This window comes from Balaenoptera physalus (assembly GCF_965194825.1).
Source record: "Balaenoptera physalus genome assembly, chromosome: 7".
NCBI lineage: Eukaryota > Metazoa > Chordata > Mammalia > Artiodactyla > Balaenopteridae > Balaenoptera > Balaenoptera physalus.
In genome coordinates this window covers 22,753,415-22,768,869 of record NC_138886.1, presented here as the reverse complement: position 1 = coordinate 22,768,869, position 15,455 = coordinate 22,753,415, and the positions used below count along the sequence as shown (strand labels likewise).

General features: G+C 36.0%; 1 protein-coding gene across 3 annotated transcripts in view; it reads left to right on the top strand.

The window, feature by feature from the left end:
- The window catches only part of MUSK (muscle associated receptor tyrosine kinase), a 106,589-nt gene extending 92,077 nt beyond the window's left edge, over positions 1 to 14,512 (top strand). For all 3 annotated transcript variants that reach the window (XM_082469271.1, XM_082469270.1, XM_082469269.1), the window contains 4 exons: positions 3,555 to 3,756; positions 4,266 to 4,457; positions 5,629 to 5,777; positions 6,984 to 14,512. In XM_082469271.1, the coding sequence (XP_082325397.1) occupies positions 3,555 to 3,756; positions 4,266 to 4,457; positions 5,629 to 5,777; positions 6,984 to 7,666 (1,226 nt within the window). In that variant the 3' untranslated portion in view covers positions 7,667 to 14,512. The remainder of the gene's footprint in view (positions 1 to 3,554; positions 3,757 to 4,265; positions 4,458 to 5,628; positions 5,778 to 6,983) is intronic.
- Positions 14,513 to 15,455: the final 943 nt, after the last annotated feature.

Genomic DNA, 15,455 nt, shown 5'->3' with positions numbered 1-15,455 from the left:
TGTGCCCTTGAAACGTTATGTGTATGTAACTGGATTCATGCATGCATATTTACACCCATATTTCATGATGTCCAGAACGGGATGTACGGTCCCTCTCAAAGTCTTTTCACTATACTCACCCAGGGTAGAATATGAAGGAAGATCATTGGAGATCCCAGTTTATAGCTTCTAATTAGGCCATGGAGAGCACCATATTTAGTGAATGATACAAATCCCATCTCCTACCTCAAGGTTACTAAGTTGCTTTATCCCTTCTATGGCTATAAAATAAGCCAATTTAAAATATCACCTTTTGATTTTGCATTCATGATTTTTGTACCATCCAATAGTATAAAGTTTACAGGGTCAAATCAAATGGTTTTAAAAGGGTCATCTCAAAATCTCTAGGAAAGAATTCAAGAAGGTTGCTTGAAAAGGGGTGTCCTAGAAACTAACGTGTATCAGATGGTACGTTAAGCCTACCAGAATGCAGAAATCTTCAGAATGAAATTAGAAATTTTTTTCATGTCGACTAACTTCCTTTGATTTTCATGTTCAAGGCTCAAATCATATTCATTTCTTAGGCTAGATATTCCAGGCTTAATTGTTTCTGCACTTGGCTAAATGCCAGGACTTTATTTTACCAGCTTACTTAAAGGACAGCTTTGGAAAACCCTAAAAATCTATTATTCTGGAAACCTGTCAAATTGTCATTCCCAACTTGAAAGAATGAAAAAGAAATGTTTCAATTCTTTGTCACAGAAGCAACCAAAGTTAACTTTGATTGGACTTTTAATTGATGACTGTGATGTTTGTTATCCTTTGATTGTTTACTCATTCATCCATTCAAGCATTCATTGAGGGTTTACTGTATGAAAGGTGCTGACCTTCAATCCTAGATTAGACAGAAATAAGACACACAAAAGCATCCAGATTTCTGCCTTCTACACTGATTATAAGGACTTGCGAGCAGCATAGATTAGCTAAATCATTTTATGAAATCTTTGTTATATGTAAGAAAATGAACTCCAGATGTCATAAACTGATCGTTTCATCTGACCATATGGTGAGGAATGTCTAAAAATATGTTCCCTGAGTTAAATACAATTATCAAAGAAATCGGCTTTAGCTCTTCAGGTAGGTCAGTCATTGAACAGAGAAGTCATCCTTATTAGGTAGACTGTCTCATATTCTGTGGGAGTGTGTAAAGCCCTCAAATATTTCTTGGAGAGTCTCCTGAATTCTGAGTAAACTCTAAAGGATATTACCAGTTCACTTTGAAGGGTGATGGAAGATTTTTTTTAATCATTAGTTTATCTTTTGGATATTTCCTTCTTGCTTCCCTTCTCCCTGTCTTTTGATGATTGCTCCTACTTTCATATTAGCATTAAGTTTAGCTCTCCAATTTAAGCCCCCCTCCCCACTCATCCTGGATTGATTTTTTAAATCTTCGAATGACTCAGTTCACAGAAAGTCAGAGCAGCTTTCAAACCATCACAGCGGAGCCTGGGAAGTCTGTTACATCCACCACTGCTGTGATGCTTGATGAGAAATGCTGTCATTGGTCCTGCACGAACGTTTTACTGCTGTGCTAATATTCTTCTAGTTACAGGTGCCTGCTTGAGTCACAGGGGTGACCAAACTTGGTCTCCACAGGCTTCAAAACCACTTGCTTAGCCACTGGTGCTCAGGGCATGATCACTGCTTCCATGCCTAGACTAAGAAGTCATACGTAGGCATCCCTTATAATCTCTGCTTTTACAAGTGTCCTATTTCAAATGGCTTCAGGCATCCACTGCAATGAAAGTTTTCCTTTGACTCTGTGATGTGTTATAATAATATAGTTCCTTCTATGGAATCATTTTTTTTACTATATTGCAGTCAATTTCTAATATTTCATTTAGGATCTTTTAAATCTATGCTCTATAATCTGCACTTTTCTGTTGTGCTAACACTGTCAGGTTGTGATATTACTATTATAATAACTTGCTAAAACAATCTGAAAGATTTTTCTCTTACTGGAATATATTATAAAACTGTGAAAATTGTATCTCTTCCAAGACTGAAAGACTGTAACCATAATTCTATAATGACTTAAATTTCCTGGTTATGGCTAGTTTCAGATTTCCTAATTCTTCAAATTTGGTAATTAATGTGCTCCTACCATTTTCCTTAAGATTTTAAAAATGTAACTCCATAGTTATATATTATTTCATTTTTATTGACCTTTGAGTCTATTGTTAAAATGACTTTATCATTCCTAATTTTGTACGTTTGTGCCTTTCTTTTCATTTTAAAATTAAAATGTCACTGATTAGACTACTTTGTAAATATTTATAAGACAAACTATTGACCTATTTTTAAATTCTATCATTTGTGTTATGTGTATTCTAACTTATTAATTTCTGCTTGTACATGGCTGTCACTATATCACCTGTTTTCCTTTGTTTTCTGTAGATTTTGTTTCTTTTCCAAAGTTTTAAATATCTAGTTCATTCACTTCATTCTTTTTATCTAATGGAAGAAGATAATGCTATGAGTTTATCACTGAACACATCTTTGGCCAAATCTCATCAACACTGTTAGGAAGTTATTTTGTCATCTGTAACTATGGCTACTTTCTACTCTTTGATTGAAAGGTTATTAAAATGTTTCTTTTTTTTAATGCCTTATTGGATTTTATTTAATCTATTATTAATTGCATTTTGGTCAAAGAATAGATCTGCATAATTTCTTCCTCTGAAATTTACTGAGATTCATCTTTGTGACCTGACAGAAAAGACTGTCTGTCAGTATCCAACAAATATTTGAAAATAAGGTTTATTCTGTCTTTTTAGGGTACAAAGTTCATTCTTCACTATTAAGACATTCTTGTTGATTATATTATTAAAATATTCTGTATCCATGTTTTTGTCTTTACTCAGTCAACTAAAAGGATTTAAAATTTAATTCATAATGTTGTTTTAATAGATATACAATGGACGTTGCACCCTACAAACAGAGGGACATTAGTATGACATCTTTTGGTTTCCAGCGGTAATACAGATTTTAACTTATTTGTATATAGCATTGACCTTTTTAATAGGAATTTGACAGGAGTTCAATTGTTAGATGAACTAACTTTCTCATTTCTGTCCTACTATTTCCATTTTCCATGTTCTTCCATTTAATTCTGTTTGTAAATCAACAATACATATGTATAAAACCTCAGCTTTAGACAATCCTGACTTCAATTTCATAAAAATATTTTATTTAATAACTTAACAATGTCCATGATTGTTGTCAGGTCATAAAAACTATGATGAGTGTAAAGACACTAGCCCAGGATTTGCATTTGTCTTGGAAAAAGTATTTCCTTTCTCTGAGTCTCATCTTTAAAATTCTATGATTCTGTAAGCTGGATTTACTTACAACTAGACTTCACTGGATTCTTACAATTGCGCTGTATAGATATATAACCAGGGAGAACCTGATACATTAAAACATAGTCTTAAATTTAGTTTCCTGATTGCCTGAATACAAAAGTTGCTGCTTAAAAGTTTAAGAATGAGTGAAAATCTGTTGTTGACTTACAGCATTCCCACCAATGACGTCCTCAAAGCCGAGTGTGGACATTCCAAATGAGCCTTCCTCCTCCTCATCCTCCTTCTCTGTCTCACCTACATACTCCATGACTGTAATAATCTCCATCATGTCCAGCTTTGCCATATTCGTGCTTCTTACCATAACCACTCTTTATTGCTGCCGAAGACGAAAACAATGGAAAAATAAGAAAAGGTGAGATTCTAGTTTAAGTGAATCACATGTAGTATCATTTTTAAAACCTTTACGTATTTGGTATTGAAGCTGGAGACGGGAGGAGGGGTATATATAACACTGCCACTTCCTTTCTGACAGCCGTTGCCTTGCTTTAACGGTAAGCAGCCCCACCATGATCTTTAAAAATGTCAATGACTTGTTGCATAGGATCACATGTCCTAAGGTTAGTTTTTCACAGCAGATAGAATCTAAACCACAATTTGGAAGAATATGGCCGTTCCTGCTCCCTATCAGCCCCCTCAGCCCCACTGCCACTACCAGATTGGATAGTGACAAAATTCCTGAAAAAAAGAATGTACCTTTAGGCTCCAAACCAAATTCTTCATTGCTCTAAAACGGAAGGATCTTTGGTGAACTTAGTATAATTTGTTTCCTCCTAAACACCATGTCTCTGTAGAACCTAAGTCTGAGTGCAAAGCTCTCCCTGGTCCTCAGCTCATTATTGATCTTACCTGTCTTACCTGCAGAGAATCAGCGGCTGTAACCCTCACTACTCTTCCTTCTGAGCTCTTGCTAGACAGACTTCATCCCAACCCCATGTACCAGAGGATGCCACTTCTTTTGAATCCCAAATTGCTCAGCCTGGAGTATCCCAGAAATAACATTGAATATGTGAGAGATATCGGAGAGGGAGCATTTGGAAGGGTCTTTCAAGCAAGGTAAAGTTGCCCACATTAAAAAAAAAACCTACCAACTGAAATACATTGTGTCTGAAAAGTTACCAGACATTAACTTGATTCTATGTAATATGTATAATAGTTATTATCAAATTAGTTCTTTCTTCACATCATTCGCCTTATTTTTATTGAGTACTGTACTTTGAATCTTGATACTTTTCCCCCTCTGCTAGAAAATAGGGTTGTGTATATGGAGAGAATCTTTATAAAGTGTTCCGATGATAAGCAATTAGCAAAGTTTAATCATATTTTCTTTTCAGAAGAGAATTTCGTTGTACATTTTAAATAATCATTTCTCACATTGCTTTTAGTAAATATTTCTAAAATCTCTTCCACTTTCAATTGCTATAGTCTCCACTTCACTTAATGTTTACTTTGAAATAGTGTTTCAGTTTAAGAACTCAAAGCCTGACATGTATGGATGTTAAAATAGATGTTCACAGAATGGCAAGACAGAAAAAGGAAAAAAAAATTATGCAAAAATGTCAGCCAACGATGAGCTCAAAAAAACGAGTGTGTATTATTAGGGCCAGTGCTAGCCCAGTTAATGTCTTTGTGTGAGTTGGAATAAAATACCCTCTCTGCACGGATGTAGCTCCACAGACACACAGCTGGGCCACAGAGTGTGGACTTGGTTTTAATCACCAATTATTACTTTGGCCTGTTGCTCTTGGGCAGGATACAACCTTACTTCTACTCATAGTGGCCCTGGTATGGAGGTTACATGATTAATGAAAATCTCACACAAATACTTAGTGGGAACCAAAAACTATGCAAGGCACCCTTTTAGGCTCTTTGGGGATATAAAGATGAATAAGTCATGGTCCCTGCCTTCTAGGAATTTATATTCTGGCCAGAGATTAAGGGGTTAGGATGGTAATGATAATCCCATTGGACTTGGGCACTTTTGGTTTTCTGTTATTAATAAATAATGCATTTTTCAAACAGTCTATGTTGAAAATAACCCCAGTGATTTTTATTCATTGGAGTCAAGGAGTTTTAAGTGTGACCTGCCATTGGCATCTCACTTTGGTTCTGTGGCTCTGGGAAAGGCTGCATGAGTGTGGGGTGTGTATAAGCCTGGGTAGTTATCATGTGACTATGTGTAATCTTCCTGATCTTTGATTTCTTGCTAAATAAATGTATCTCTCAGGGCTCCAGGCTTACTTCCCTATGAACCTTTCACAATGGTGGCAGTGAAGATGCTCAAAGAAGAAGCCTCAGCAGATATGCAAGCAGACTTTCAGAGGGAGGCAGCCCTCATGGCAGAATTTGATAATCCTAACATTGTGAAACTCTTAGGTATGAAAATATAAGTGAAGAAATGTATTGCATCAGAAAACAGAGGCTTGCCAAGTTTTTTCTCCTTCATACTTCACTTACATTTTTTCTTTCATTCCTTGATCAGAGAGATGCCTCTGTTCCTCCCCATAGAATATATTCTGCACTAGGGAGTAGACTATTTCATTACATCACCTAAATTCAAAACACTGAAGTTTTAAAAAAACTTCTCAGAGAAATATTTTCTCACTTCATTAATTCTTTTACCAATTTTGTATTTAATTTTGTAATTTTTAATTGAATTTATATAGTACATATAAATATACAGATTGCTAAAGTCCCTGGAATTAAAAACTAACACCAAAATAAACAAGCCAAGATAATAGTATTCTCGTTTCTCTTCCTTTTTGAACAGACTTCTAACTTTTGCCTGAAAAAAAAATAGAGCTAATGATCTATTTTTATGCTGATATGAAATTGTGACCATCTGATCTAATATTTCAAGTTGTCCATTTCCCTCTCAAATACAACAAGATTTTAAAATTAACAAATGTCTTCCTGGCACTAAATCTAAGACTCTTTATGTTAACATTTTGTTTCTTTCTGGAATGAACACTGTAAATTTACCTAAATGTTTTACTGCAGTAACCTGAATACTTCATCTAAGAGCTTGGATTGTTTTTGTGCTCCTTTCCAAATTTCATCCAACAGCTTCCTTATCATCCTTCTTCAGAAAGGAAGCAGAAAAACAGAGCAACTGCATTACATACTCAAAGCAAACATCCATTCATAAATTCATTCACCCAATATTTATGGAGTACTTGCTCGCCAGACACACGGTAGGTGTGTGGAATTTAAAGAAGACTTAAGATATAATCTCTAGTTTAAAGGGCTAAAATGTTGGGAAGAAACCTCAGCTAAATGGATGATTATAACAGGCAGGTCGATAGGATGCAGGATTAAGGATAAAGAATGACGGAAGTTAAACCTGATCCTGGAAAGGTCAGGAGCTGAAGCACCCCATGAGGAGTGATAAATCAGTTGAATCTTAAAAGATAAATAGGAGATGTTTACACAAAGAAAGGGGGTCAGAGTTCGACTATGATGCCCTCAACAGAAAACCAAGGCACCACATTTTCTGATCTGGTCATTTGCTTTCGGACAATTTTTTCCAGCGTGTCACTTTGGAAGCGCAACCTCTAACAGGAGGCCTTGTTTTGGTTCTAGGCGTGTGTGCGGTGGGGAAGCCGCTGTGCCTGCTCTTTGAATACATGGCCTACGGGGACCTCAATGAGTTCCTCCGCAGCATGTCCCCTCACCCCGGACGCAGCCTCAGTCCCAGCGACCTGACCCGCGGGGCGCAGGCCTCCAGCCCCGGCCCGCCGCCCCTTTCCTGTGCCGAGCAGCTGTGCATCGCCAGGCAGGTGGCCGCCGGCATGGCCTACCTCTCCGAACGCAAGTTTGTCCACCGGGATTTGGCCACCAGGAACTGCCTTGTGGGTGAGAACATGGTGGTGAAAATCGCCGACTTTGGCCTCTCTAGAAACATCTACTCAGCTGACTACTACAAAGCCAACGAAAACGACGCCATCCCCATCCGTTGGATGCCCCCGGAGTCCATCTTCTACAACCGCTATACCACGGAGTCTGACGTGTGGGCCTACGGGGTGGTCCTGTGGGAGATCTTCTCCTACGGCCTGCAGCCCTACTACGGGATGGCCCACGAGGAGGTCATCTACTACGTGCGGGACGGCAACGTCCTCTCCTGCCCAGAGAACTGCCCCCTGGAACTGTACAATCTGATGCGTCTGTGTTGGAGCGAGCTGCCTGCAGACAGGCCCAGTTTCACCAGCATCCACCGAATCCTGGAACGCATGTGCGAGCGGGCAGAGGGGAGTGTGGGTGTCTGAGGTCGAAGATGGGCAGGTAGAACTCTCCAGTCTCCTCTCGGACTCTAGGAGCCAGGGGAGTCCAACACCAGAGGCCCAAAGAGACCCAGATAGGAAATAATAGTAGTAGGCATGGGTACCATGCTGTTTGTTTCTCAAAAAAAAGACGGGGCAGAACTCCTGGGGTGGGTGGAAAGTGGGTGATGGGAAAGGCAGGGGAGGAAAAATGTCAGATAATTGGAGAGAACTACTCTTCCTCATGGGGAAAGTTTGTATTACATACTGTACAGGAAAGAATGTCATCCTGTTCAGTTCCTGAATTAGCTGGCAGCAGAGTAAGACTCTGCTGTATTAAATTTTGATACGAAATGCAGTTGAGAGCTCCATTTTTAATAGAGTTCATTCCCGTCCATTAGGAAAGTAGCGTATCTTCCTGTAAGAAGTTTAGCTCAAGCACAGAAAACTACAAAGAAGGAAAAACCATTTATCGTCTCCTCACCCAAAGACGGGTGTTGGTTTTTTATTCAATATCTTTCTTGAGTTTAACGCACACTTTTATATTTGTTTGTATTCTGCAGAGTTGCGGCTTACTTTATTGATAGAAGGTTTCCAAGGAATAAAATGATAAATCAGCAAGGCTATATTCTTATTGTGATAAGAGATAAGTTCCCTTTTTCTGTCTTTGTATTTCTTCTTTAGGAGTTTTTCCTTTGTGTGCACTTGTCATGAATTTAACCTGCTTATTTTATTCCTACATTTTCTTTTCTGAAAAAAATCTCTTGTGGCTAATTAATTTACCTTTTTCTTTGAAAGTTTTTTTGGTACTTTTTCTTTGCTCTTCTCTTTGTTTCTTCCTTTTTTCAGAACTCAGTTCTTTTTTGGTTATTTAGCTATTTTTTCTTTTTATTTCATCCATACAACAAACACCCTGGCAGAAATAATAACTTTCTAAATAACATTGTGGACTATTATGTATATACCTTTTGCAAAGTATTACCATTTTCTTCTGCACTTGCTTTTGAAGCCACACATTTTAAAGTTGTCATTCATTAATTTTATTGCCACAGTCTATTAAATCTCTTTATAAAGCATAGTTTATAATATGGGATTTTACAAGGTGCTCTTGTGGCTCTGAGTTATTTCAGACCTGATGTTTGTGAATTCTGACATTTTTTTCCTTCTAGAAACCAATTTGATAGGCAGTAGAATTAATGTAGGGCTGCTTATCAACTTTCTGCATGACTATTCACCTATCTTGTTACATCTTATGATTCTTACAAAGAAAAAAAAAACCTTCTGGAAGTCAGATTCTTGGTGCACAAGATTTCTCAGTGGTGCCCACACAATATAGCTTTATCTGAGGCCAACATGGATGATATAGTCTCTCCTGATATAGTATGAACCCAAATTCTCCCAAAAAGCAAATAAACAGGGAAGAGAAAATAGCAGTCTACCCTATATCAGCTTACTTTCATTCAACTTAATTGGTAGTTAAGGCAATGGAGAAATGGTCTGAATTCTTGAAAGTAGATTTTCAACTGCTTCTGGAAGGCTCCACCTAAAATCTCCAAATGCACCTGCATGCAAAAACTTTTTCATCTTTGCTGGAAAACCTGCCATTTTCTTGTTCATAGTCATTCCAGGCAACCAAGACAAAAACACAGACTTGTCGCTCTCCTTCACCCATGAAAACTCTATCAGTTTACTTTCTAAAATTCTCCTGGACACACCACCTCCCCTTCAGTCTGGCTGCCCATTACTCACACTCTATCACTACCTGTTGTCTCATCTTTCTACCATTTCATGGCAGAGAAGATTCCATGGGCTATGACAATACGTGCTTACTAACAATTCTGATTTACAAATAAGGAAGCCAGAAGTTAGCACTGAGACCTTGAGACGTGCCTTAGGTTAAAGTCATGACGGTAAGTCCAAAGTTAAGACAGTCATCCAAAGGGCTAGATGAGTAATAAGGTTGCAGCATGAGTCAAGCAGCCAAGCGGCCAGCAAAGCAGAAAACTTGGAGAGGGCCACCATCAAGTCTGGAAGTTTCCCGTAGTTATCCACGGCATGACACATGTGTGTGTCGTATATGCTCTGCAAACATCAACGATGTCTTCATTTTCCTCAGCTGACAGAGTTTTATTATAAAAGAAAGACATGGAAGTCCGGCCAATCAGAAAAACTACTCCATAGAGAAGCAGGGTCATGAGAGTTAGAGTTACTTGGAGGACCTGCCATGGGGCTAGTGCTGCTGGGAACGTGTTGCCCCTCAGAACGGTTTCCATTGCCCTGTTCTACTGTCTGCCGCTTTGAGCTGCGCTCTGCTTCCCTCCCTTCCTTCCCTCTGCTTTGCTCTGCTTTGCTGGATAACTGCCCTTACTTTCCTGTCTCTTCCGCATGCCTTCCACAGCCTCATAGATTCTCTGTGTGTCTTTTAGGCTCTGCTGTTTAAGATTTCAAAGCAAAAAAGTCAGAGAGACATAGGTAAATACAGTGAGTGAATGAGTACGTGAGCAAGCAAGGAACTGTTATATAGACCATCCAATTTTACTAAATATTTAAAGGAACTGAAAACTAAAATAACAACTAGAAATCCCATTATAGTAACAATAGTAATAAGAGTAATACCATCAGCTAAAAATACTGTAATGAAAATGAAGGATATTTTTCATGGACGCATCAGTAGAATGGACATAGCTGAGAAAAGAATCAGGGAGCTTGAAGATACGTCAGTGGAAATGCCCACAACTGAAACGTAACAAGAAAAAAAAAGAGCCATGAATATCCAACAACTGTGGGACAATTTCAAAAGGTGTAACATGCACAATTGGAATACCAGAAGGAAAAGAATAAGACTAGAACAAAAGAAATATTTGAAGTAATATTTGCAAAGAATATTTCAAAATTAATGACAAACACAAAACCACAAATGCAGGAAGTTCATGCAGAACAAACAACAAAATTTCTGTACCTAGGCATATCATATTAAACTGAAGAATACTGAAGACAAAGATAAAAATTTGAAAGTAGCCTGAAGGGGGCCAGGAGGGAATGAGACAACGTACAAGTATGAGAATTACATCGAACTTCTCTATAAAGCACACAAGTGAGAGAGTTGTATATTTTTAAATTGAAGTAAATATATTAACTTAAAACATACACTATCCCTGTGATGTCAGTACTATCATTATGCCCATTTTTTAGGTGAGGAAACAGGCACAGAGAGATTGTGTAACTGGCCTTAAGCACACAGAGCAGCAGAGCCTAGGTTGTGACCAAAAGATGCTGAACTCTCAATCATCATGCTGAGGTGCTTCTGATGATTACAGAGGGAACAACTGAATCACAATGACTCTGTGGAGGTGAGTTATAATTTGCATGTAGTTTCAAAGCATACACCATACCCCTTATACTCCTGATTTCCTATCCCAGTCTTTTCATTGAATAGCAAAGAAGTATATTTTAGCATTGTCAATTTAATCAAAAAATCCAATTGATGGCATGTGTATTTTTTTTGTTAGCTCTAAATGCATTTTCAAGTTTTGTCAAGATCACTGTCTTATATCCTTAGTGATCATCCCAAGGTTCTGTATCTCACGGACATGGGCCCAGTATTTACCAGTACTGTTTTCCTTTTTAAATACAGATTTTTTTTTTTCCCATTGTAAAATCATTGTATAAATTCAAAAAGATCAGGAGAGAGACTCACAGGGTCATTGTTACCAAGTGTCAGGACAGGCACCAGTGAAGCACCCACAAGTGATGTTAAATGGTTGAATATCAAACAAGACAAGAGTTCCAGGGCACCAAAAGAACACATTCCTTGGTATCATGATAGAGCAGAAAAGGAGCACTCCTTCCACTTTGCAGGATATTATAAACCTGTTCTATATCATTAACTATTCTAAAAGTTCAGTTTAATTTCTAAATAATATTCCATTTTATGGATATACCATAATTTAATTTCTTATTTTTAAAATATTTGAGTTTTTTAAGTGAAACCTTTGAGTTTTTTCCAGTTTTCACTATTACAAACAATACTCTATTGGTCATCCTCATTTGCACAAGCCCATAATTATCTCCTATGGAAATTCTGAAAAAGGGAATATCCAAGCCAAATGGCATGAGCAAAATTAAGGCTTTTGTTTGTGTTGTCATATTCTCTAGAAACACTGTTCCCATCTCTGTGTTGTACAATGGATCTCATAGCCCTAAACATTTGCTGTCATACATAGAGAATGAATTCTCTATTTTTTAGAAGGCTTTTTTCTACTTGGTTATAGAAAAAGATGATCTCATTTTGATTTTATTTTTAAATTACTAGTGAGGTTGAATTTTTCTTGCTCCCAGGTCATTTATAGTTCTCATTTGGGGAATTATCTATAACTCAATTTTCTATTGCATAGTTCATGTTCTAATTGATTTGTAAGTCATTTTATTTAGCAAATAGTAAACCTTTGTCATACATTGCACAAAAGAGAAAATACATACATACTTTTATTTTAAAATAGCATTTGCTTTATTATTGCAAAAGCAATATTTATTTTTTTGAAAAGAAAAAATAATAAACAACAATATACAAATAATAAAGAAAATGCAAAAACACCAACCAGTGGTAACTAACATTAACTCATGATAAATATGTTCCAGTCTTTTTCATGTAGGTAGGTAGGTAAATAGGTAGATGAGAGATAGAGCTATAGAGAGATAGACAGATAGATAATCCTTTAAAATGAAAACAAGATCATACTGTTTTATTGTTTAAAGCTTTGTTTTTATCACTGAGTATATCAAACATCTTCAATATCAACAAGTATTCATGTGCAACATCACTTTTGATGACTCAATAATATTCTATTATATGAACTTACAATTTACTTAACTATTATTCCATTGTTGGACATTTGGTTTATTTCTATTTTTTTGTTATAAAATACTGTATTTTGATAATCCTGTTGCTAAATTTTGTGAGCATCTATCTCGAGTGATTTCTTAATGTATAATTCCTAGAAATATCGATAGAACTTCTAGATCAAAGGGTATATATACTTTTAATGCTTTTAATACATTGACAAATTACTTCCTGAATTATTCTGTCAATATATAATCTTCCAGCTAGATGAGAGCCTTTTTCTTTCAACCTCACCAATACTGAGCATGAGCATTTTAATAATTGCCAACATAACAGTTTAAGTTTTTATTTTGTAGCTTATGCTTACATTTCTTTAAATAAGATAAGGCTGAACACTTTTTCAATGTTTTGAGGACAGTTGATTTACTCTGTGATTTGCCTCCTATTGTTATTTTTCTCTTGGGTATATCTCTTTCTTATTGCTTTATAAAAATGCTTTATATATTGAGTTAAAGTTTGTCATACATGTTTCAACCACTTTTATAATGCTAAAAATGTATACTTCTATTTGTCTTTTACTATCAGATTTTATTAATCAGGAAAGAATGTTGAATTTTCAGTCTACTGGGATGATTATGGCTTTTTCCTTAATCTGTCAACATGTAGAAATGTAAGAATTGATTTCCTAATGTTGAAATGTTGTTATGTTCTGAGAATAAATGCTCTTTGGGGGTCACATCAGTCTTTTAATTTACTACCAAATCTGTTTTATTAACATTTATTTGCATCAATATTTATAAATTCATGAAATTAAAAGTTTATCATTTTCTTCTCTGTTAGAGTTTGGTATCAGTATTATGATAATTTTCAAAACTTAGGAGTTTCTTCCTTTGGATCTTGGTTAGTTTTTTAAAAATAACTGTTACTTATTAATAAAAGCAATACATAGACATGATCTTTTAAACACTCCTAAGAAGTATACAAATAAAAAATAAAAAGTTCCCTCTTCCAAATCATCTCTAGTTCCAGCCTAAGTACAAACCACTTTACCCATTTCTAGTTTCAGTTCTGCTGGCAATGACCAATGCAATTCTAACAAATATACTTAATCTCTTTCTGAATTGATCAATTAAAAAAGGTGTGTGATATCTCCCTTCACAAAAGATGGGCAGGTTAGAGCACTTTTACTCAAACCCCTCTCGATTTTGAGTTATTTTAGTTAACTTCTTATTATCAATCATGTTATTTATCCTTATAACTTTAAAAAATACACTTAAGCATCAGTGTATTAAAAATACACTTAAACATCAGTCTCCCAAGGCAACAGACATGAAAGCAAAAATAAACAAATGGGACCTAATCAAACTTACAAGCTTTTGTACAGCAAAGGAAACCATAAACAAAACAAAAAGACAACCTACAGATGGGGAGAAAATGTGACTGACAAGGGCTTAATTTCCAAAATACACAAACAGTTCATACAACTCCATAACAACAAAAAAAAAACAACCCAATCGAAAAATGGGCAGAAGACCTAAATAGACATTTTTCCAAAGAAGACATACAGATGGCCAACAGGCACATGAAAAGATATTCAACATCGATAATTATTAGAGAAATGCAAATCAAAACTACAATGGGGTACCACCTCACACTGGTCAGAACGGCAATCATTAAAAAGTCTACAATTAACAAATGTTAGAGAGGGTGTGGAGAAAAGGGAACCCTCCTACACTGTTAGTGGGAATGTAAATGGTACAGCCACTATGGAAAACAGTATGGAGGTTCCTTAAAAAAACTAGAGTTGCCATATGATCTAGCAATCCTACTCCTGGTCGTATATCCTGAGAAAACTATAATTTGGAAAGATACATGCACCCCAATATTCATTGCAGCACTATTTACAATAGCAAGACATGGAAAAAACCTAAATGTCCATCGACAGATGGGTGGATAAAGAAGATGTGGTATATACATATATATTTATATATATATATATTTATATATTTTTATATATATATATATAATGGAATACTATTCAGCCATAAAAAAGAATGAAATAATGCCATCTGTAGCAACATGGATGGACCTAGAGATTATCATACTAAGTGAAGTAAGTCAGACAGAGAAAGACAAATACCATATGATATCACCTATATGTTGAATCTAAAATATGACACAAATGAACATATCTACAAAACAGAACCAGACTCATAGACATAGAAAACAGACCTGTTGTTGCCAAGGAGGAGGGAGGTGGGGGAGGGATGGGCTGGGAGTTTGGGATTAGCAGATGCAAACTAATATATAGAGAATGGGTAAAAAACAAGGTCCTACTGTATAGCACAGGGAACTATATTCAATATCCTATGATAAACCATACGAATATGAGAAAGAATGTGTATGTATATATGTAAAACTGAATCACTTTGCCGTACAGTAGAAATTAACACAACATTGTAAATCAACTATACTTCAATAAAATAAACATTTAAAAAATACACTTAAACAAAGGCTACCCATTGATTCTGGACTATGTTAGATACAATGAAAGCTCACACACTTCCTTCTATCACTTTTTCCGTTCCCCCCTATGTTCTATCACCTGTTTCTATGCTGTACAGCTTTTTCTATACTGTCCAGCTGTTTCTATGCTGTCAGGATCGATAATGTTTGCATTTTTTTTCTGCAACAAATTAAGATTTGAGTGTTGACTCTAGGTTGATTCTAAGCTTGAAAAAAAAAAGAAACAATGCCTACAACAGTGTGATTATGTAATACTCATGCATTGCCACACCAATAGTGGTATTTAATTATTTTAATTTGATAATCTATTTTAATATCCATTAATTCTTTTTATTTCCTCTATTTTATGGATGAAGTATCATTTAAAATATCACAGAATTTTATGTTCTCTTCCATTCTTTACATTCTTTGTTTTCTTCCTCTTTCTTC